Source organism: Meriones unguiculatus, chromosome 3 (genome assembly GCF_030254825.1).
Source record: "Meriones unguiculatus strain TT.TT164.6M chromosome 3, Bangor_MerUng_6.1, whole genome shotgun sequence".
NCBI lineage: Eukaryota > Metazoa > Chordata > Mammalia > Rodentia > Muridae > Meriones > Meriones unguiculatus.
In genome coordinates this window covers 43,345,961-43,369,503 of record NC_083351.1, presented here as the reverse complement: position 1 = coordinate 43,369,503, position 23,543 = coordinate 43,345,961, and the positions used below count along the sequence as shown (strand labels likewise).

The following is a 23,543-nucleotide window of genomic DNA, read 5'->3' as shown; positions in this document are numbered from 1 at the left end:
TTTTCAGTTGGAAACAAGGAAAGACTGTGTGTAACAACACTGCTGTGCTGTTTCGGTGTGAGAGCACACACTGAGTGTGGCTCAACATGTCATCAGAAAGCAATCTTTTCACTGTCTTTCCCAGTGAGACGCAGCTCCTGTAACTCACGTCTCCATGTGCGTGAGCCAGCAGCCTGTGGTCACCCATCCATTTGAAATGAAGCAATCAGTATTCTGTTCTTCTCCACCTTTCCCATATCGGTTGAGTGTTTGGGTTTTGTTTTTTGTTCTGTTTTGTTTTTGTTTTGTTTTGTGTGTGTTATTAATTGTAAATGAAACACCATTTTCCGATAGAGTTGAAGCTCCAGGATTTCCTGGTGGACAATGAAACGTTCTCTGGATTCCTGTATCACAATCTGTCTCTGCCAAGGCCCACTGTGGACAGCCTGCTGCAGGCTGATGTCAGTCTCCAGAAGGTAAGCTACCACCTTCAGCTAAGTCAGTGGGGTCCATCACTAGGACGTTGTTGAAGGTTCTGGAAAGACAGAAATAAAGCCTTGTCTTTGAAAAAGCTGTGAGGGGAGCTTTGAAGCTGTTAGAGCTTCAAATATATATTTTCGCCTCATTTTACTCTCTGCTCTGGTTGACACAGACAAACCCCATAGCGAGTGGAATGTGTCGCCCAGGATCTGGGCCAGCTTGTTGAAATGAAGTTGATTTTGTATCTATTCTTTGCCATTGTAGTGACTTCCTCCTACAGTGGTTATATTTTGTGTTAAGGTGAATTCAAAATTTTTTTTTAATGTAGTTCTGAAATAAGAGCCAGAGGTGTCGATTCTTGAACTAGAATCTATCACAGAAGATTAAACAAAACACTTTAGGCTTCATTTTAAAGATGGGGAAGATACGTAAGGAGAATTTTGTTAAAATTTAAAGTATAATATTAGTGTTTTTATAGACTTTTCACTTTACGGTCCTGGAGAATTTCCATGGCATCATTTATTCTCATGCCACTCCTGGGCAGAGTGCATGGTTATACATTTTTTTTTCAAGGCTTTTTCTTAACTTTGTTCTCTGGCAGAAAGGAGAATTGACCCCACACAGCCTGTGCCTTTGTACTGGCCTGACTTTACAGTAAGCAGAAGCCGTGGGCTTGTTTATGCTTGAAGAGATCTTTGCTTCACATGGCTGAGAATTTTTAAAATTAGAAAAATGTGCTTACGGCACAATCCTATGAAACTGGGAAAATACGCCTTGCGTTTACCAATTGTGTGGTTGGGAGGTGGGCCAGAGGCAGCAGACTTTTGAAATCCTTGCGTTTAGCATTATTTCCATTGCCCCCTGCCTACTTCCTATCTGTTGCGTGCCATCAGTTAGAATAAGAGGCGTCCTCTGGGCAGGTCTTTGCATGGTAATTAGAGTTTCAGTGTTGTTAGGGTTCTTCATGCCAGCATGGCAGCAAGGATTAAAGGCAGGAGTAAGCCTGGAGTGGACTTGAGTATCTGGCAGTAGGTGACAATTGAGTGGACGACATGGTGGGTGAGATCCTCTGCAGTGTTTATAAAGCTGCGTGAGTGTTGAGAGGCTTTGGCTTCATCACTTGCATTGCTGTACAGGGTCACTCTGTGACCAGGATGGACTGCATCTAGTTAAGCTGATAAAGGGGTTGGTAATATTAAAATAAAGAGCCTGAATCACTCACTCATCCATTCAACAAATACTGTTCTAGTGCTATGGGTACAAGTATGAGCCTCATAAGCAAGAACAATCTCATTTTATTACAAAGGTTTCTGTCTGCTATACAGTGAGGCTCAGCTATGAAAAGTACTGTGTATTTAAACCCAGAAAGGCCAGCAAGGTAGGAGAGTATAGCCAAAGAGAGGTTTTCCTGGTGGGTTTGCATAGAGAACAGGTAAGAATGACTTAGAACAGCTTCACTGATGACTTGACAGTGGCCTGCCTTTTATATTATATATAAAATATATAATATACATTTTATACATATATATAATATATATTTTATATATATATGTATTTTTTTTGTTTTTTTCAGGAATCAGCCTAATTTCAGGGTCCAATCTCAGAAATTTCAGAATAGTTAGGATGACTTTCTGCTGATGGTTCTGGGGGTTTAGATTCTGGGTTTCCATGAGCTGTGTCATGTGTTCCAGTCATGTTAAGAAAAAGACTTGCACTAAGGATTTCCCTGTGCTGGAGGGACAAAAGTGTGGAGATCCTGAGTCATGCACGCAGATTTGAAACATGGCTGATTGCTCCTTGATTCATCCCACGGTTCAGTAAAGAAGCCTCATCGTGGGGTGACCACAGCGCTGCTCTTCTCACCATCTTCCAGGCTGTGTTGTCACGGTCCCCCAAAGGTGTCTAGGACCCAGGTCTCCATCCTGATGTTTTTTTTCTCATCTCTGTTTACATGAAATCCTTCCAGGTGTTTTTACAAGGGTACCAGTTACATTTGGCCAATCTGTGTAATGGATCAAAATTAGAAGAGCTCATTCATCTTGGCGACCTGGAAGTGTCTGCCCTTTGTGGCCTGCCGAGGGAGAAGCTAGACGCAGCGGAGCGAGTGCTGCGTTATAACGTGGACATCCTGAAGCCCATCGTGGTGAGTGGACAGGCTGTGTGCAGAGGCTTCAAGCACTGACGCTTTTGGGATACGAAATCTTTTCCTGGACAACATGGCCTGTTTTTGTAGAAACTTGGGGCTGCCTGGAACTTGGTGATATAATTCTGTCCAGTCGAATTCTGAGTGTTCTTTGAAATTTCCGTCCATTTCCCAAGGGGTGAGTTGGAGAAGAGTGTTCTGGGTGTGGCTGAGTGCACGCCCATGGTCTCCTGTGCCCGTTTCAACTAGAAAAGGCCTGTCATTCATGTTTTTTTTTAATATTATATTTATGAGAAAGAGTCCATTTGAAGAAAGATGTTTTTTTCCCTCTAGATTTAAGTTTTGAAATTATTAATGGGGGAGGGATAGCTGATTATTAGTGTTTTTAAAACCATTGGAAGGGGGAGATTGTGGTTAGATTATAAAACATTGGGTTTGAGTAAGACCACATAAAAATCATTGTGACAAAAATCACAGTGATAAAAATGTATTAGAAAGACGCGCTCACCAAACAAGCCATAATCAGGGAATGCAGGTAAGTCTGGGGCATATCCGTCATCAGGGTTTTGTCTGTAGAAATCCTGGAATAACGATACCTGTGAGTTTTCTGAGATCTCTGGTGAAACGCCTCCAGAAGCGTTCTGCGTTACTCAGGACTCCGCTCTCTGTTTACCGGGAGAGCTGTTGTGTCAGTAGGTCATGCTGTAAGCATGTTGAACACCGTGAAGCTGCGTTTCATCATAGGCAGCTGTGCACTCTTACGGGCTCCTAAGATGGCCAGTTTCCGTCAGAGGCCTGAGTAGATCAGACCTTGGCGTGGGCTCTCAGATATCTCAGCGAGGATTCTCTGACCAGGCTGTGAAGAAGTGCTTGCATGTGGCTCCACTCTTGTGATGCTGCAGCTGTTGCCTGAGGCATGGGTGACAGCACGACTGAGTTTCTTCTAGGTTCTTCTGTGGTGTGCACGGGGTTGTGGCCAGCTCAACCTTTCCTTACTGCTGAAGTAGTTAATTCCGTTTCGGGCTTTTAAAAACTACCAAGTGCTGGCTCGGGTGGTCTTTGATTCCACTGGTTATTGCGTCTATGACTGGAACTTCAAGTAAGAGGTATTTCTTTATGGAAGATGTTTGTAGCTATCCAAGCAACAGCCCTACATAGATAAATGTACTGCTGCGAGTCTGTGCAGGCTGTGAGGCTTAGAGGGTCATTACAATTGGGGCAAGAGTTATGACAGGAAGTCTGCTGTACTTCATTATAAGACACAGAGGTAAACATTTGTCCTTCAAATTTAGGAAATATGAATTATTGTAGACGACACGGGAATTGATTGTGGTGCCCGTTTCTTCGATCTCACTTCAGTTTACTCACTAGACAGCTGTCATGCTTACAGCGCAGTAAAATCCCTCCTCTTATGGAGAGCCCAGACTACTCAAAATATAATGCCACCATGGCCCTCATCCTCTGTCCATTAACAGCTCAGCTTTGAACTTGAAATTCCTCTCCAAAACATTTGGGAGGGTTTGCAAGGCCATGGAAATATACCTTCAAACCTGGCAGCAATGTGGCATCCTGTCTTGTTATGTCCTGAAGATTAGTAGCCTCGTGAACAAGTGTACCTCCTGGGCATAGAAAGTGGAATTCTGCTTCTGCCCTTTGCTTCTCCATAAAGTCAAAACATGGAGTTCTTACGAGTAAACTATAGGGAGTGATCAGGATTGTGCAGTGTGAAAATATTTTGGAAGATTCTTCTGGGATGGAACGTCTCTCAAACATTCTGTAATGTTATTTATTGAATCAAGCAGTACCTTAATTGGAATGCTGGGATTGGTAGTTGGTTTATAATAAGCACACATTTTCTCTTGCTACTTAGACGAAATTTTAATTTGTGATGGCCAGTGTATGCGACTTGTGCTGTTAATTGTGCCACCAGGCAGTTAATCGTGCCAAGAACTTCGAGAACAACAGCCAGATGCATGACCCAGTATCTCGGGAGAAGACTGTTCTGTTAATATGCCATTTCTGTACCAAAGGAGGCTCATTAGAACAGACATGTTTTGAAATATTTTCCCTTTGTGTTATTGTTATTTTTGGTGATGGCATTTCCCCATTTACCAGCCAAAAATATTATGACCCTTTCTTCTGGGTCTCATCTCGCTGGTTGGGGTAGTGGTCTTTGGACAACATGGGGCAATGTGGCAGAAGGCTATGACGTGAGAACAAGATCTGGGTTCAAATACTGGTTCAGCGTTTTATAAATGTCATTGACTTTGGAAAAATTAACTTAGGCTCTACAAGCCTCCACTTCCTTTTATTATATATGGAGATAATATAGTTTGCCATTTATTATGATTATTTGTTTTATGTAACTATACAGATATATTAATAGGTTGGTGCATACGAGATGCTCAGTGAATGGAAAGCTGAACATTTAATTGACATAGTATAAATTGCAAGCCAAAAACAGTGGCTGGTAAGACAGATGTTTCCTTCTGTAGATCGGTGTTAGGAATCAGAAGCAGAATAAACAAAGCAATCCTATCATTGAACAGTGATATTTTTGGTTCAGATATTGCAAAACAAAACAAAACAAAACAAAACAAAACAAAAACCAACCAAATGTGAACTTCCAGATCAGTTACTGAACAGTACTGCTTACATCAGAATTGTTCTAGGAACCCTACTTAGTTAAGATGGTTAAAAGGTGGTTTTCCAGTAAGTACAAAGGTGGACTGACATATGGAACGCTGTCTCTGGGATGAATGCATAAGGTCATGGACGTACTTACTGATAATCCTGAACGTTCACAGTGTGCTGTTGAGGTAACAACCCTTACAAGGAGCTTTGGGCCACCTGGCCACATCTCAGGTTATGTCACTGCCCTGCAGGTGGGTTTGGTTGTCCTGTGGGCTAGGCAAAGAGGGTAAACTGTCCTTCACCTTCTCCGAACTTTCCCAGAGAGGACAGGATGGAAGCCTAGTTGGGGATCTCTGCCTTCTATTGTAGGCTCCACTTCCCTTTGCACTGTAGGAGAGGGCCATGATAATGGAGCAGCATAGTTGGCCAGAACAAGTTATTTGCCTCATTTGTCTCGGTCCTTGCTGTTGTATTTGCTTTTGTTTGTTTGTTTGTTTGTTTTTTCTTTTGCTTCTGTAACAAATAACCATACACACACAGGAGCTTACTGTGACATGCATTTATTACCTCAGAGTCCTGAAGTTCAGAAGCCTGGGTACCTTGGTTAGGAGTGCATCAAGACTGAAGTCAAAATGCTATCAGGGTTGGGTTTCTTTCTGGAGACTCTGAAGACAGATATGCTTTTGAGCTCAGTTTCAGCTGAGTTCGGCTCCTTCCAGTTGTAGGCCCGAAGTCCCTATTCCAGCTTTCAGCCATGGGCATGGATGGGTCTTTGCTTTCATAGGCAGTGTTGTCTCTTTCATTCTTTTCACGTTCCTCTCTTGAGCCCCTGGACTGAGTCTCTTTCATGGTTTAAATCTCTGACTTTTGCTGCTGTCTCCAGTTAGAGAAAGTTCTGTACTTTCAAGGGCTTCCATCATTAGATCTGCCCATGTAGGCAATCCAACATGATCTCCTTGTTTTGAGGTCTATAAACCAAATTACCCCTCACAAAGCACGTTTTGCCCCATCATTAATGTATTCACAGACCCCAGAAATTAGGGTGTGACCATCGTTAGAGAGTCATGCACCTGCCGCAACTGCCTTTGGATTGGAGAGGATATTTCATCATTTCTTTGAAATGCTCCCTAAGTGCCCCAGGCTTTTGTTGACCCCTCTTTAGCTCTCTGATTTTTCTCACATGCTCTGAGAGTGACTCTATTGCATGATACACAGTACCCATCCAGGGTTCTGACACAGAGTGAACAGTGGGAAACGGCATCTCTTTCTGAAACATCCATCCGGGAAAATCCTACCATTCTCTCTATGTCTGCTCTCTATCTTGTACTTCATTCAGGCGCTGAAGTTCACTCTTGGGCATGGGAGATGAGATACTTGTGGAGTTTTCATTCTAGTGGGCTCTGTGGACCAGCTTTAAAGGGCAAGGCAGAATATTTAAGGTGTGCTTTACAAGTTCTGGGGCTGAAGCGAGGCTTGTCCTAGACAGTTTGGGGTTCTGGTTCAGTGTTGTTTCAGTAATGTGGGAATGGTGTGTGATTCTTGAGGTTGGAAGGCAAGGCCCACAGATTTACGTCATGTCAACAATACCTCATATCTTACTCATGCGACTGTGGCTATGGTTAGGTCGTCTTGACCTCTATGAGTACTTTCTGCCTAAATGGCAGAAGTCTGTTTCCATAGACTGAAGAATTCTCTTCAAATGTCCTGTGATTCATGTTACACATTCCCACCAGGGCAGAATTTGGTTCATATACTAGGATGCCTGTGGTTCCCAGACCAGTGACCTCACAGCTGTGCTGTCTGCTATCTAAGGTGCAGGTGACTAAGTGGGCGAGAAAATGTCCTTATCTTGAAGATCTGAAGGGTTTTTCTGAGTCCGCCCTGACTTTTGTAGACAAAGACTCAGAGAACACACGGGGCTTGGTAATCTAAGAGCTTCCCCCCTCACCTTTTGCAGTGTGTGTGCCTGCATGTGCATGTTATGTGTAAGCGCACGCATGCATGCATAAGTATGTATGCATGGAGGTCAGAGACAGATGCTGGCAGTCATCCTTTTGCCCTTTGTTCAGGGAGAGAGGCTCTGTCAGTGTGACTGGTCTCATCAGCCAGCTTCCTCTCTTCCAAGGCTGGTTTTACAGGCAGGCAGCCACGCCCACCTGACACTGATGTGGGTTCTGGGGGTCTGAACCCGAGTTCTCATGCTTCCGTCAGGAGCACTTTAACCACGGAGTCATCTCCTCAGTGATTTGTAAAGGACTCAACGCTTCAGTACATCACATGGAGCACTTGGCTTAAGGCCTTCATGTAGGTTTTCATAGAGGAGAATCCATGTAGGTTTTTGGTAGTGGAGAATTCTTGCTTCTCCTCTTCTTGTGCCTGGAAGATTCGGACATTTGTGGAAAGTAGTAGATTTTATGAACTTTGCATGGTTTCACTGTCCACCTTTACATCTTGTGCCTTTTGTCTCTAAGCAACTGCGGCCCTCATTGTTTGGTGTTTGCTCAGTGACAAGCTGTGAGGATTTACTCTCAGACTGTGCTCATCTGCAGAGACTGAAGGATAACACTAAATTGCTGAATTTAGTGTTTTGCTAATATGACTGCTTGATTCCATTTGCCGAAGTATGTGTTCCTTAATCATACTGCGTTTGCTCTTGAGAAGGGCAGCAGTTGCTAAGATAAAGGCTTGCTTTTTCCCTAAATTATACTAATAAGTATATTGAACTGTGTTTGGAAGCAACATAAACATGAAACATTTTCATGCACGAAACACGTTTAATGTAAAGTTAACACTTAGATTGTTGAATTATTGTTAATATATATTAATACCTTCTTCAGACATGAGACCAATTGTTCCCTGTTTTACTAAAGATATTATAATGGTCCTAAAAGAAAATCTTTGTTGTCATGGAAATATTAGACTATGTTGGGCATGTTCGGGGCCATAGATGTCATGGAAATATTGGCGACTGGCTGGTACATAGCTGACTTGTTTTCAGTTTAACGATTTTCAAATTTTATTTTTTATTTTATTTTGCCTGTATGACTTTGTGTGCAGTGTGTGCACCTGGTACCATAGAGGCCAGGATCACCTGGGACTGGAGTTACACATGGTAGTGAACTGCCATGTAGGTACTGGGACCCATACCCAGCACCAGGTCCTCTGCATGTGCAGTAAGCTCTCTTAACCACGGAATGATCATCACTCCAGCCCCAGGTTTAAAGCTTATTGATCCCTAATCTAGGGAAAAATAAGTAAGGGTTAGAATTACGTATACTTTGGGAAGGCTTTTGGGGGAAGGTGAATTTTGTTGTAGTTATGATAATATCTTGATAGGAAGTTTAAATTGACCTTGATCTTTTGATCCTCATGCTTCAGACATGAATGCTGGGATTATAGGCAGCTGCCACAGTGCACAGTTCCGAAGGGAAGTCAGGAATGTACCAGGCATCATCTGGTAACGTGTTTATAAAAGGCATACAAAATTGTATATTATGTTAAAAACACCATTCAAGTGTGATTACATCTGTATTTAGCAGTAGAGTCCCTGAAAATTTTGGATGGCAATAAGATTTTTGTAAAATGAAAATAGTTTTCAATCGCAGTTTAGCTGCATGGAGGGTCTGTCCTCTGTTCTTTCTTGAGTGTGACTTATGATGCATTGGTAACAAATAATATTTCCACTTCATTTTATATAGTCATTATCTGCAGACAGATTTCCTCGAGTGTTCGGTGAGCTGGGTCAGTACTGTGAGCAGGGTCAGGGAGGCAGTCGTGTGGAAAGTGCGGTGCTGATTTCTGTTCCGGAGGAGAGGAAGGGATGGGGCGAGGCAGGAAAGGGACAGGTGCTGTGTAGCAGCAATAGATGCTATGCTAGGTGCTTTGAAGGCCCTGATGGCCATCCAGCCCAGGTTAGGCTCAGCAGGTTACAGTGTCTTCCGTGTTGAGGCCTAAATAGAAGATGTTAGCCAGGTGAAGAATAGGGGATGTTGCCCAAAGAAAAGATGGTGTGTGCGGGGTCTGGAGGGGAACAGGAAGAGAAAGTGGTGTTTAGGGGAACCTTGTGTAACTGGGATAATTCAGGGTAGGGTGGATGTACCTACGGGGACACAGATAGGAGGAACAGTGATGAGATGTGATGCTGGGGAAGTGAGCGGAGGCAGACTGTGTGAGTCATGTTAGAGGACCATTTGTTATCTGTGGACCAATGGCAGCCATGGCAGGTGACCAGGGTAGTGACTTGAGGAGGGGGTGTAAGACAGAGCACTTCCAGAGGTTTGTGTGGCTTTTGAGACAGGATCACACTTCGTCATTTCTTCCCTCTGAGATGTGTCTCCCTCCCTTTAAGCTTTTCTTCTGGAAACATCTACCGAGTGTGCTATGCTAAGACCCTGATGGGCAAGACCATATATTGAATAGAATACTGGTTCAGAAATGAAAGACAAGTGGACTTTGCTTGTTTCTTAACTTTTAAAATGCTTCCACCTTTCACAGCATGACTGTTAAACCAGGGAGGATATAAGGGCTGAGGTCATCTGCTAGATCTGAGAGGGTGGGGACAGAATAGCTTTTGTCATTTGTGCTCTTTTAGGAAATACTGCCTTAATATAGTATATACATATTGCAGAAAATTGGTGGAAGTCTTTGAGTAATACAGTAAGGATTTGTATTCTGTGATACTACAGTATTTACTTGTGATCTAAATATATCAAACAATACACGCCTTCCTGTTGAGCTAAATACAGAAACTACAGTCCTTAACTAATTCATATTTTCTGTACCGTTTCTTTACTCTATGCAGGAAAATACTTTTCTTCCTGTGTATAATACAAACTTACTTGGGTTAATAGTCCAGAGGAGGTTTTCAGTCAGAAAAAAGCAGTAGGAATTTTGAGCTGTGCCTTACTGAGCTTGTTAAGTGCATTGCTGGAGCTTTCTGGAGCACTGTTGTGGCAAGCTCTGCCTTTATCAAGGATGTATGAGAGGAGGCCACCATGAATAACAGGTGTGGGCATCAGTCTGTGTTCAGGTTTCATGGCCTAAGCTATTTTTGAAGTTAACTGTATTCAAAGAAGGTAGCTGCCTTTTACGTCTGATACAAATTCTACCTTTCCTTCCTGTTCAGTCGTCCTTGCCCCTGTATATTGTAATTGTATTGAGTTAAAAAGAAAATTGGGAAACATTTCAAATTCATGTTGAGAGACAGAGAGAGAATGTAAGAGAAACAACGCCAGTTACTAGGTTACTTACATCAGACTGTAGTCATGAATTAAACCATCATAGCTGCCATGGCTACTACGTCTGTAACCCTGTCTATTTCCTCAAAGGCAGCCCCTAATCTGGAGCTGCATGCTTTTATACAGTACTGTATGTATTTAAATACTGTCAACTGCAGTTGCGTAGTGTATATATGTTTATAGTATCTATGGGCTTGCAAGTGTTCATATGGTATACGTGTGTGGGCTGGGATGCCTTCGTTCTTTCTCATGAAGCTTCACGGTTTTTGAGGTTAATCAATGTTGGTCGATGTGCAGCTGGTTAATACTAACTGCTATCTGGCATTCCATTTTATGCTACAGTTAAAAAAATATCATTCTAATCTTTTACTTAATTTTTGGGTTACTTATGGTATCATTTGATACACTGTTTTTACATATAATATATAGATCTACTTTCTTCTTTTTGGTTGGATTCATATACATATTTAAAATTCTTCCTTAGTTCATAAATATATTTTCTAACATTTTTCCAATTTGTTTTAAACTTTTATTTTTTTTAAAGCTCCTTAATCTCTCCAGAATTTCCTTATAAATAGTGAGGCAAGATGGGAAACATGGCCATCTAACAGATCCAGGAGTTAGTTTTGAACGGCTTATCTTTTGACAGTCAGTTAAAAACATTTCACTCTGCCGAGTTCCGTCAGCACTACCGCTGTACCCTGTAAGATCCAAGCAGAGAAAAAGAGAACGACGTCTGGAGCAAAAAATACCCAGATAGTCCCAGCTTGGTGCGGCTGAATTTGAAGTGTGTGCATTTGTTTTAACTTGGCTACATCAGTCTGTGCCTTGAGCATCAGTCTGTGCCTTGAGCATCAGTCTGTGCCTTGAGCATCAGTCTGTATCAGCTGCGGGGCTCTGATACTGTTAAAGTGTACTGAACACCTACTTAGAAATTATTTTTGGATTGTATTTTACTTGTTTGTGTGTGGCACGTATATCCCACGGCACACGTGTGGAGGTCACAGGACACTTTGTGGGAGCTCTCTCCTTCTGCCGTATAGGTCCTAGCGCTCACACTCAGACCATAGACTTGGCGGTAGGCGCCTTCACTTACCTCACCAGGCCTGAGTTGTTTTTAAACAACTGTTGTAAAACAGATCTTCACAGTGACATTGACTGCTGTACCCTATGATATATGGATTGGTTTGGCCAATAACAGGCCAAGATTCCAATGCACCACTTAAGCCTACAGAACCAAAGTGCAGACCTTTTGCTACTGACAGTCAGATCATCTCACGAGACATTGCTTGTCAGGAGTCCGGTACTCATGGCAGAGTAACTAAGTTCTTGTGTTTACATCTGAGACTAATTACGCTCAAGGGTTAAGCAGGCAGGGTCAAGGTTCATACCTACTGTTCTTGAATTAAGGAAACAAAAGGAGAGTAAGCTTCCCCTATACTGTCCAAATTACAACCCAGAGAGAGGGAGATTATTACTTATGAAAATACAGATCTCTTCAGATAGAGACGCCTTATAGGACTGACTGCTCACACCGTTGAGGGTAGAAATAGCTCTTGCTCTTGGTGTCTTTGTAGACCTGATTGTCACAGGGCAAGGCACAAAGGCAGGGCAGTTGTCTTGGGCACTGGGAAACTCTGCGTACAGGAACCACTGGTAGTAAGCTTTTAAGGAAGGGGAAAGTTGCAGGGGTGGGGGGTTAAATTGTTTTTGGTCATGAGGGCCAAAGAACTTCGTAGGTGTCTTGCAGTTCAGTGTTTATGACACTGATGTGCTGTGTGGAAGAGTAGCTGAGGGTGTGGAGCGTGGGGGATTTGAGTCACCTGCCTAGGGTTCTCTAGACTTCAGAAAAGAAATGTGTGCACGTAAGTTTCAGATTTTGGAAATGCATATAAGGTGACTCTGGCAATGTTGTTTTCTCCTGGTTTATTTTTTTGCTTTGTAATCTTGAACATCAGCCATTGTGGTGATGGTCCAGGTTAGACACAAAACCAGTTTGCCTCCTGCCGCTTCTGATTAGGACCTCTCCATTTGTAAGCATTTCCCTGACTGTGGGGAATCATGGGTTCAACTTCTGCTGTGCGGATCTTTAGTTATAAAGTGAAGCCGAAGAGAGAACGCCCACTGCTTCTGCTCCTGAGTTCCTTTCTCTGGGAGGAACAGCCTTTGACATGATCTGTGAGTTATAGCACAGATGTCCTTGAGTATAGCATTTATGGGTGAACATAGTTCCTCAGAGGACTGAGTGTGGGAATTCTGGGACTTGATTCTTATTCATAAGCCCTTCCAGCAGAGCCCGTGTGTCCAGCTTCACAGTTCTTTGACTAGCAGATTTTTATTTGAACTGTGTATCCAGGACTGCCAGCCACTGAGATGATGATGTTCATAATTCAGTGTTCTGCATTTGGAACTTACTTTAAAGAACATGTCAAAAATGCAAAGATAAGAATGTCTCCAAGGCCGTTCCTTACAAGTTAGTCCGTCTACTTCTGGCTTTCTGTGTACCTTCAGCATTGTAGCTTCATAGCAATCTTTGATATGATGAGCATTGTCAAAACAGACTAAAATTCATGAGGTGTTTGATACAATATCGAATAAAGCAAAACAGAACATGTGAAAACACAAAGAAAAGCTGCATTTCCCACTGGAGATTTCTTCCTTATCCTTCCTAATCGTGGAACTGAAGTTGGAATTCATTCTACAGCAATTCTGGTTTCAGAGCTTGTGGGCCTTCCCTCCTTCAGCTTTCTATTATAATGTATATTTCCTTTGGGCCTAATTAATTATTTTCTCATGTTTTCTGTGCTGCTAAGTTATGTGTCATAACAACTAAATATATTATTTATTAAATACAAGGTCTTGACTAACACTAGGCACAAAAACAGTATTCTGTGGTAAATTTCCAGAGTCCAGAACAGTGAAAATAGTGCTGACTCAACAGAGCAAAAGGAGACTTCTTCTCTTGCTTTGGCTATCACTGAATTTTGTATTTTCTTCCCTTTTTTTCTGAACAGTCATGGACTCTTTTCTCAACACCATGCCTATAAACATGTATCTTGCAGAATTTTGGATAGGGTAGGGACTTCCTGGTCAGAATTTTACGGGGCTCACATGCACACACAAGTTCGGGCATACTCATCCATGCACACACACAAGCGTGTGCCCACCCATATGGAGCATATGAGATATTTTTATACGTTGTCTGCTCACTCACTACCCTTAAATTTGTATTCCTACAACCATTTACCAAAGAGCATGGCCACTCTTGGTGTAATTTTACAGTGTTCTTTATTTTGGTTAGAAGTTGGTTTCTTGTTTTGTAAATTAAAGATTAGGAATGGTTTTGCTTTACTTGTTTATTTTCTATTTAGAGACTTCAGGCTTGTATTTGCACTCAGAGACAAAGTATTTTTTTTTTCCTTCTTTCTAGACAAGACTAAACTCCACATCTCCTCTCCTGACCCAGCATCTGGCTGAAGCCACCAAAATGCTGCTGGACAGCTTAGGGAACCTGGCGCAAGAGGTAAGTTGTTGTTTTTTTTTTTTTGTTTGTTTGTTTGTTTCGCCATAGTGGACAGACTAGCTGCTATTGCTTTCTTTAGTTCTGAATTCTACTAATAGGGTCCTTGTACTTTGAACATGATATGCTACGGCATATTACATTTTAGAAGCACAAGTAGCTTAAAATTTATCAGCTTTGATCTGCATTGGAGAAGAAGAAACTAAAATGTGTCAATGTTGCAGGGATAATTAGTGGCTTGGGCTAGTAATTAGGGCCCCATGGCTAGTCTCAGCCTTTCTCTGTGAGCATCTTCTGCCTCTAGGTAACTGCACATCTGTGAAGAGGAGAACTCTCTCTCACTCCCCTTTCCAACTGTGTACTGACTTCGTTCAAAAGCAACTTCTTCAATTTGCTTCTTCAACAACAAGGCTCACCCATTCAGCCACTGGGTCACAACACACCTTTGCTAGCCTGTGAGTGTGCTGTGCCTCCCTACTTTGCTGGGCCCTACTTTGCCTTGTGAAATCTGGCCTCTGAGGCTCAGCATTGAGAATATGGTTTCCTAGTGAGCACTGAGCTGAGTTGGCTTTATGAGTGTATGTTGTCACACATGTCATTAGACCTTGTCCTGATATTACAGTGAACCTTTCTCATGAATCGGAGGCACCGTCTGTTCCATTGGTCATGGGTGGACCATAAGGCAGGCTACGGTGTTCAGGACACTAGAACACAATCGTTTTCTCAGACTTGGTCCAGCCTTATCTCCATCTGATCCTTCAGCTCATTTTCCATGCTTATCATTTTTTTCCCTCTAAAAATTAAAAGATACCTTGTTTTCTGACGATAGAAGTATTTCGCATTTATCCCTTAGTGAGCAGCACATTTGGAGAGTTTAGGAAACTGGGATTAAGCACAGCACATCACTGTGCATCTTCCCCTTCGTGTTTTAACTCTGCACAGGCTCTCTGACAGAGGGCTTGGCTTTCACGCCCCGCTTTCAGGAGCAGGCCTTTGTCAGCTGTTATTTATTCCTCTGGTTGAGAGGGTGAGGACCTTTGAAGAAGTGGAGAAGCTGGACCAGTTGGGGTTCTGCCAGAAGACAGAAAGAGAAACTGCATTATAAGTCCATATCTGTTTCCTGTGAATTGACATTGTCATGCTGTGCCCTGCTCTGTAAGGTCCCCTCCTTGTGCCATTCCCTGCTGCTCATTTCTGGCCTTAGAGAAAGCAAAGCAGGAATAGTAATGGCTGGGTTGGGTGGGGGAAAGGGGTAGAGCCTATATACTCGAGCAAGTTTCTCTTCTATCATTTTATTCTGGGGCAAAAGAAAACAATTAAAAGCACATGATGTTCCCTGTGGCTGAATGGGGGGAAATCTCCAACTGAATTGCATACATTTTGCTTGGAACCTGCTTTCTCTGTGCCCAGCATCAGCGGTTGGGGGCCTGCCTCTCCTGACAGGTCACCCTCAGGTCACTTTGTTCACGTGTTGCTTGTTGCTCTTTCTGAGTACTGATAAAGGAATGCATTTGCTTGGTCCATGTTTAGAAAGAAAGTTAGTTGTTAGGTTCAAAGCCCAACTATTGCCAGGAAAGGACAGTGTGTCACAGGTGGATTTTGGCTTTTAACTTCATTTGCCTAGATCATGCACATGGCACAGTAGGGTGCCTCTTATTGGCTTCTTTCCCAGCAGGCACTGAGGCTCAGAAAAGTGGGTGATTTGCCCACAGTTGTCTAGAAAGTTAATTGGTCAGAGTGGAATGTGAACTTGGGGCCTCTAAACTCTGGAAGTTTGTGTTCTGATTTGCTCCAACCAAGAATTCCTCACAGACTCCTGCAATAGTTGCCATAGAACAGAGACCCTCAAAGAATATGTGCGTTAGTCAGCCTGGCAGTTGGGATATGAGGCTGAGTGAGAGCCGGTGTTAATGCCGTATGTGAGTGAGAGGGAAGGTATACAGGAGAGGACCGAGAAAGCGGAACTGAAGGCGATGTCGCAGACACTCACACAGTACAGGCAGGTGCTCGGCCTTGCCAGCTGTTGCAGCTCAGCAGTGAGCACAGTAACCTCACTGCCATCACTTAGCTCCCATAAGGGTAGAAATCAGAAATCAACAGGTCAGTTAATAATGTGACCAGAAATCAACAGGTCAGCTGATAATGGGATCTATGCGATGAAGGAAAAGAAATCAGGTAAGGGAGGTAGAAACAGTGATGTGATATCACTTTAAAGGGAGTGGGGTAAGTTGACTCTGAAGACAACGCTGGTGTATTCCAAGAGAAGTGAGGCTACTTGAGGCAGGAAGAACCACGGATGAAAAGCACTGCTACTGTGGCATGCTTGAGGACAAGCTTAAGGATCCATGAAGAAAGCCAGAGGAGCTGAAAGCAGGGGATTTAATGTGGCTTCCTGTTTGCAAAACGTGTACACTCTGGCTGGTGTCCTGTGGAAGAGACTGAAGTGACAGTAAGGGGAGTCGAGGAACATTGCAGCAGATGGAGGACGGAGAGTGTGACACACCTGTCCATTTGTTTAATCGGATGATCTCAAGTACAACTGCCCTTCTTGGGCTAGAACATGTGTGGTTCCCTCTCCTGTGAGCCCAGTGCTGGAGAATGAGCAAGATTTCCCCCCTCAGACAGGTGCTAGGAAGAGCCACCAAGTTGGGATAACTCTGTAATCAGATGCTGCGGGTCCCAGCACCACAGACAGAAGAAAGAAGGCCCCAGCTAACATTCACAGGGCGGCAAGATGATGTTAGGCACAGTATGTTTGGAGCACAGCTTTAGGCTAAGAGAATAAAGCGTTTACTTCTCTCTGTCCCAACCCCTGCTCTGTTCCTTGCTCCCTTCCCCTTCCCTCTCCGGTCTCTCCCTGTCCTATACCAGCTGTTCAGCACAAAGAGCTGGAGCGACATGCGGCAGGAGGTGATGTTTCTGACCAACGTGAACAGCTCCAGCTCCTCCACCCAAATATACCAGGCTGTGTCCCGCATTGTCTGTGGTCACCCGGAGGGAGGGGGCCTGAAGATCAAGTCCCTCAACTGGTACGAGGATAACAACTACAAAGCCCTCTTTGGAGGCAACGGCACCGAGGACGACATGGACACTTTCTATGACAACTCCACAAGTGAGTGCTGGGCAATCCAAAGCCGTGTCCTCATCCCTGTCTTAGGGCTGGGCGCCGCCGGTGTCACCCAGTCCTCCTGCTTCCCTTCATTCTGTGCAGTAGCAGAGAGGGCGTCCTCTCTGTTTACTCATGACATGACTCCCTGAGTACAGAGCTCTGGATTAGTGAATTATTCACACTTCTTTGAATGGAGTTGGGGGCGGAGGGGAGAGGCTGGTATATCCCAGGTATTTTCGTAGCATCATCAAAAAGATGAATAAGTGTTTGATAGCCAGTCTTCTCAGTTCTCAATCATATGTGGAACCTAAAAACAAAAAACAAACCGAAAACACTCCATAAGGCAGGTAAGAGAAGAGGTTGCTGGGGCCTGAGAGGGTGACAGAGGGCTTGGAGGTGTTAGTCAGAGTACTCTGGAGAGGAAATGGACAGCATAGTGAGGGCTTGCTAACCCTGGGTCACGTCTTTAAACTTGGCTGAGGGAGTTAATCACAGTGTTCCTGTCTAGCCACACTGGGCGTCTGCAGGAAGTGACAGAGGTATTAATTAGCTTGACGAGGTTGTGTTAATCATGTCACAATGGACTTATGTATCAGAACATCAGGTTGTATACTTTAAATACATATCACTTTTATTTGTCAGTTATACCTCAGTAAAGCCAGAAAAACTTCTAAAAATGATCAGATGTTGTTTTTTGTTGTTGTTGTTGTTTTTTTTGTTTTTAGAGTACCATTTATTTTAAGAAAACTTTGCCCTTCGTCTTCTCTTTGATTGTTTGAAAAAAAAACATGTTATTTCATCTGAAGAGATTTATGCTTTATCATTTTTTTAAATTCTTTATTAATTACATTTTATTCACTTTGTATCCCCCCTGTGGTTCTCTCCCTCCTCCCGTCCCAATCCCTCCCTTCTTCCACCCTCTGCATGCATGCCCCTCCCCAAGTCCACTGATAGGGGAGGTCTTCTTTTCCTTCCTTGTGATCCTAGTCAATTAGATCTTATAAGGAGTGGCTGCATTGTCTTCTTCTGTGGCCTGGTGATGCTGCTTCCCCCTCAGGGGGAGGTAATTAAAAAGCAGGCCAATCAATTCATGTCAGAGACAATCCCTGTTCCTATTACAATGGAACCCACTTGGATACTGAACTGCCATGGGCTACATCTGTGCAGGGGTCTTAGGTTATCTCCATGCATAGTTCTTGGTTGGAGTATCAGTCTCAGGAAAGACCCCTGTGCTCAGATTTTTTGGTTCTGTTGCTCTTCTTGTGGATTTCCTGTTCTCTCCAGATCTTACTGTTTCCCACTTCTTTCCTAAGATTCCCTGCACTCTGCCCAAAGGTTGCCCATAAGTCTCAGCATCTGCATTGATAGTCTGCAGTGCAGAGCCTTTCAGAGGTCCTCTGTGTCAGGCTCCTGACTTGTTCCCTCTTTTCTCCTTCTTCTGATGTCCATCCTCTTTGCCTTCCTGGATAGGAATTGAGCATTTTTAGCACTTCCTCAAGATCCAGCTATACCACTCCTAGGCATATACCCAAAAGAGTCTCAAGTACACAATAAGGACATTTGCTCAACCATGTTTGTACCAGCCTTAATTGTAATAGCCAGAAGCTGGAAACAGCCCAGATGCCCCTCAGTGGAGGAATGGATGCACAAATTGTGGTATATCTACACAATGGAATATTACTATTATTAAGCTTGCTTGTGGGGTAAGCTTAATAAAAAACACCTAAAAGTGGGTGACAGTCATAATAGGAATTACAACTGCTGTAAGAAAATCTAACATTAAGGTGAAATTTCCCATGTATAATGTGTTCTATTTAAATTACTTATTTCATCCTCACAGCAACCCTGCAAGGAAGGTTTTGGCCCAGGGGTTAAGTGTCATGGTAAAAAGTGCATTTCTAGATAATCCCCAAGAGCTGGGATTGGAGCCCACATCTTCCCGGCCCTTTCCTGTGAACCGTCCTGTCAGTGGCGGCATGCGAGCACTTGATCTCCTGTTGGTCTCGCTTTCTTAGCTGTAAGACAGAGTTAAGGAAGCCTGAAACTGTATCCACTTACCACACTTGGGCGCCTTTGTCCTGTGACTGGTGGTACCCAGGATTCGGTGTTACAGTTCCAACACTGGCATCTTTCCCTTGAAAGCGCCACACAGCTGGGCTGTGTTCTCTGGAGTACAACACTCCAGAACATTAACAACTTGCTTTACAAGCTTGGAGAAGATGGTGGTGGAGGCGGTTTCATGAAGCTGTCTTCTCCTCCCCAGCCTGCAGATCAACCCGAGGGTGTCTCTCGTGTACACAACAGATAGGATAGTAGACTGCTTGCCTACCATGAATGAGGCTATGGGCTGATCCCCAGAAGACTTCCCACTTCTGTAATCTTTATTATCATTATTTTATCGTCTATTTATCAAGCAGCTTATAGAAGTTACATGGTATCTAAAGCAAAGCCCATTTGTCCATTTGAACATTGGATATTTCAGTTTTGAATTTTTATTAAATATCAATATTTGTGATAAGATCTACTAATTATTAAGGAAATATTTGGCTTTTTCTTGAAACTAGAGTCTGAATGGAGGCCCCTGGCTTCCCCAGCGAGAGTCCTATTTGTTTTCAATGAAAACAGCTGTGAGGGTTGGCATGAGGGCATGGAGTTAGAGCTGGGATGGCATGTGTATAGTCAAAACATTCTTCTAGATCAGCTCCGATGTGAGTCTTAGAAAGGGCATGATTATTTCAAGCACCAAGCGCTTCAGAGACCTCCCTAGAAATGCTTCAATGAATCCTCTTCACAGCTCCGCCAAGTAGATGTTACACACTTTTGTTTTACAGTGGAGCAAACTGAGGCTCAGCTAAGGGAAGTTATTTGCTCCATGGCTGTTAAGTGGTGGACTGGGGTTTTGCACCCTCCACTGGCCATGGCTCCAAAACCTAAGTTCCTGTTGGCATCTGGCCATGTACATTAGTGAGTGTCTGTCTTCTGTCTTCTTCATAGCTCCTTACTGCAATGATATGATGAAGAACTTGGAGTCCAGTCCTCTTTCTCGAATTATTTGGAAGGCACTCAAGCCCCTGCTTATGGGGAAGATTCTCTACACACCTGACACTCCAGCTACAAGGCAGGTCATGGCTGAGGTAAGCTGCCCAGGTTTAGGACTCTGTCCCCAGAATCTCCCTAAAACTAGAGGCAGGAATTGATGACAGTTACAGAGTGTGCTGAGTATATACTCATGGCCACATGTAAAAAACCCCACATGTAACCTTGGGAGCCAGCTCCCCAGCCCTGAGTGTTTGAATTAGAGCTAAAGGAGGGATTTCCTGAGGGAGCGGATAGGATGGGCAGGGGATTCTGTAATGGGTGGTAGTTTTCAGGGAACCTTGCAATGCTCATTGCCTCTGCCTCTTTTCTGCTTATTTGAATCCCGGTTTCTTACCTGACTGTAGGTGAACAAGACCTTCCAGGAGCTGGCTGTGTTCCATGACCTGGAGGGCATGTGGGGAGAACTCAGCCCCCAAATCTGGACCTTCATGGAGAACAGCCAAGAGATGGACCTCGTCCGCGTGAGTGTCTCTCTACTCACTTTACCCGCCTGATCTAGAAAAGCTTTCTGGACATCTTCCCAGGAATACCTGAGATGACAATGCTGTAGGTTAACCCGATGGAGGTTAGTGGAAGCCTCACAGCCACTGTCTCTGTAGAAGCAAAGGCTACTGTGCAGTGATGGCCCTGGGTATGTCAGCATTAACCTCCCTCTTAGCCCAGTAGTAGCTTTGCACAAATCCCTATGAAGACCAGAAATTGAAAGTAGAGTTTGGTGGTTGCAGGACACTGAGTATTTTTATTTTGGCTCTGGCCACTAAGGTAGACACAGTGTCTTCTGTGCCTGAGTAGGTCTTAGTAGGAGGTGTGGGGACAGAAGCCTGATCTGGCATGCAGACAGGCCAGACATACTCCCCAGGCATGGAGTGAACGCAGCACCGGAATTGCACTTAACGTGTGGGTGCCACTTGAAAGGGAGGAGTGCTCCAGAGATAATCAGGTTCAAAGGGAGAGATTCTGAGAATGCAGTGCCTCCTTTGAATCAGCTCAAGAGTCATGCAGTCATGTAATTCCTGCCTCAGCCCTAATTGGGATCATTAGACACCTTCCTATTGCCTTAGTGAGGGAGGCCGCTTCCTTTTATTTCTCCTGCCATCACGAAGCGAGGGAGGATTTCTGTTAGGTTTCTGGTCTTGAACCTGTGTGGCCTGAGGGGTGATGGGGTCTTAGAGGCTATACTTCTTTGGAAGTTTAGAGGTGTTCTGGGTCTCCTGGGAAACAGGTTACTGTGCAGAGAGTCTCTGAAGATATGGGAGCCAGAGCCTCCCTTGATACATCAGTGTGGCTACACCTGTGCAGAGTTCATAACTTGGGGCCTTTATAAACAGGCGGCTTGGGGGAGACATCAAGAGCAACAGTCTCATGCATTCACGGCACAGGTGTATACTCTTGGTGCATCATTCTCCCTTAAGCTCCAGTCTTCCTCTTCTAAGGGATTCATTCATGTGAGCCTGCCACAGGAAACACTGCAGCCTGTGCCCTAGGCCTTGTTTCCTTGCTCTCTTCCTTGAGAATCCATATTTCTTGTACTTACTATTGTTTGCAGTCAGAGTGGAGGAACTTAGAGAATTTTAATCAGATTTGGGAATACATAGATTTTTCCCTACTCTGTTTAAAAATAAAAAACAAAACAAAATACCAAGAAACAAGGTCTCCCAGTGTAGCTCAGACTTGTCTGTAACTCACTGTATATCCCCAGATGACCTCAAACTCATGGCAGTCCTCCTGTTTCAGCTTTTCCCAGTGCTGGAATTACAGGCGCTAACCACCATGCCTGGCCTTCCCTGCTTTTAAATCAGGAGTTTGCTTTGGAGGCTGCAGCTGCTCCAACATTCTTTGTTCTTAAGGGATAAGTCCAGATAAACATGGCAGCTTCACTAGGGACTTACCCAGGAGAATCCTGGGTGTGTAATAGAAGCGAAGAAGCAGAGACAGGAAGGAAAGGCATGACAGGTCGTGGGGTCCCTGTGTGGCAAGCTGAGGATCTTTACATTTGGGGGAGGGGGGTCAGATGGTTTTAAGCAAGCGGAGATGTAGATGCATTGTTCTAGGGGACAGATGGGCAAGGCAGACAGCAGGGCAGAGACTGCATGAGTTGGTGGCAAGGACTGAGTGCAGAAGAGGAGGTCTGGTAACAGCTTATGGTAGAAAGGCAAGAAGAGGATGGTACCAGCAGAGTCTTCACTTCTACCTGGACAGGCCGGAAGTCGGGGGGGTCTGCCAAGAGGCTGATGGCTTTTGGTGTCTGTAATATAGAAGGGCAAATGGTCTGGGGATGCAGATTGCCGCCCTGCCCGTGGAAATCGGACGGGTCTTATCCCAGTACATTCTTCCCTGACCTAAGGAGTATTACTTTAACCCACCAACCTGGGTTTCTCAGTCCTCAGCGAACTGGTGCCTGGTATACAGGTGATGCCTGGAGCTTCTGCTTTGCTTCTGTAAGCTCTCATTTCTTGGTTGCTTCTAGTTTTATTGGCTTGTATTGTACGTTCTACAGATCTGGAGGCATGTTTCTGTTGAGCCTAAGGACTTTCTGACCTAACCTGCTTTATTTATGAACTGGACCTAGTCCCTCATTTCCATGCCCTGCATTCTCCTTGTCTAGCGTTTTATGTGAAATGTCAGGTCTTCTATTCCTTTCAAGCTCCCTAGAGAGGCTGTGGGCTTAATGACCTCACTGGGTACATCCTCTTGCCTTACTGGTTAGAAGCCCACTGGCCAGGGTTTACCCACAGTACTGCCATTCCTTTTCTGTGCTCTTGGTTCATTCACTTCCAGTGTCTAAATAAAGTAGTTTCAGAATTGTTAACTGATGCCTCAGTGGACTTCTGTATAATTTTGCATCTGTTAACAAAAAATTATACTGGTACATTACTGGTGACAATGTACATCGCTATTCTCTCATGGAAATCAATTTGAAGTGGAAGTTTCAAAATCCACTAAGAATGTGTCATTTGCTGTACCTTTATTTTGCAACCCCCACCCCAAGGGATGCATACTACAGCAATAGTTTTAAGGAAGTCACCAAGGGAGAGAAAATGTTATTACTGTAGTAATTGTTATTATAAGAAAATGGAGATAGGCTAACTGCTCTGCAGTACAGGAATAGTTAATAAAATTGTAGTAGCTACACTCTGTAAAATCATTATGTTCCCATTAAAACAACAAAGAGGAGGCCACAGTGGAGGGGAAGCTTGCAAGGTTAGTAAAAATAAGACTGATTAAGGAAGCTGGTTTTAGGCTTTTGGAGATCTAGGTCTAGGACCCCTGCTCCCCTGAGAAATGAGCGTGGCAGCTGTGTTTCCATTTTGTCCAGTCAGCAATTGCCCCGTTTTCCTGGCA

General features: G+C 43.9%; 1 protein-coding gene across 3 annotated transcripts in view; it reads left to right on the top strand.

Annotated features, from left to right (window-relative positions):
• Positions 1–23,543, top strand: part of Abca1 (ATP binding cassette subfamily A member 1) — a 117,405-nt gene that overhangs the window by 46,826 nt on the left and 47,036 nt on the right. For all 3 annotated transcript variants that reach the window (XM_060379913.1, XM_060379911.1, XM_060379912.1), the window contains exons 6-11: positions 334–455; positions 2,426–2,602; positions 13,904–13,996; positions 16,865–17,105; positions 20,097–20,236; positions 20,546–20,662. In XM_060379913.1, the coding sequence (XP_060235896.1) occupies positions 334–455; positions 2,426–2,602; positions 13,904–13,996; positions 16,865–17,105; positions 20,097–20,236; positions 20,546–20,662 (890 nt within the window). The remainder of the gene's footprint in view (positions 1–333; positions 456–2,425; positions 2,603–13,903; positions 13,997–16,864; positions 17,106–20,096; positions 20,237–20,545; positions 20,663–23,543) is intronic.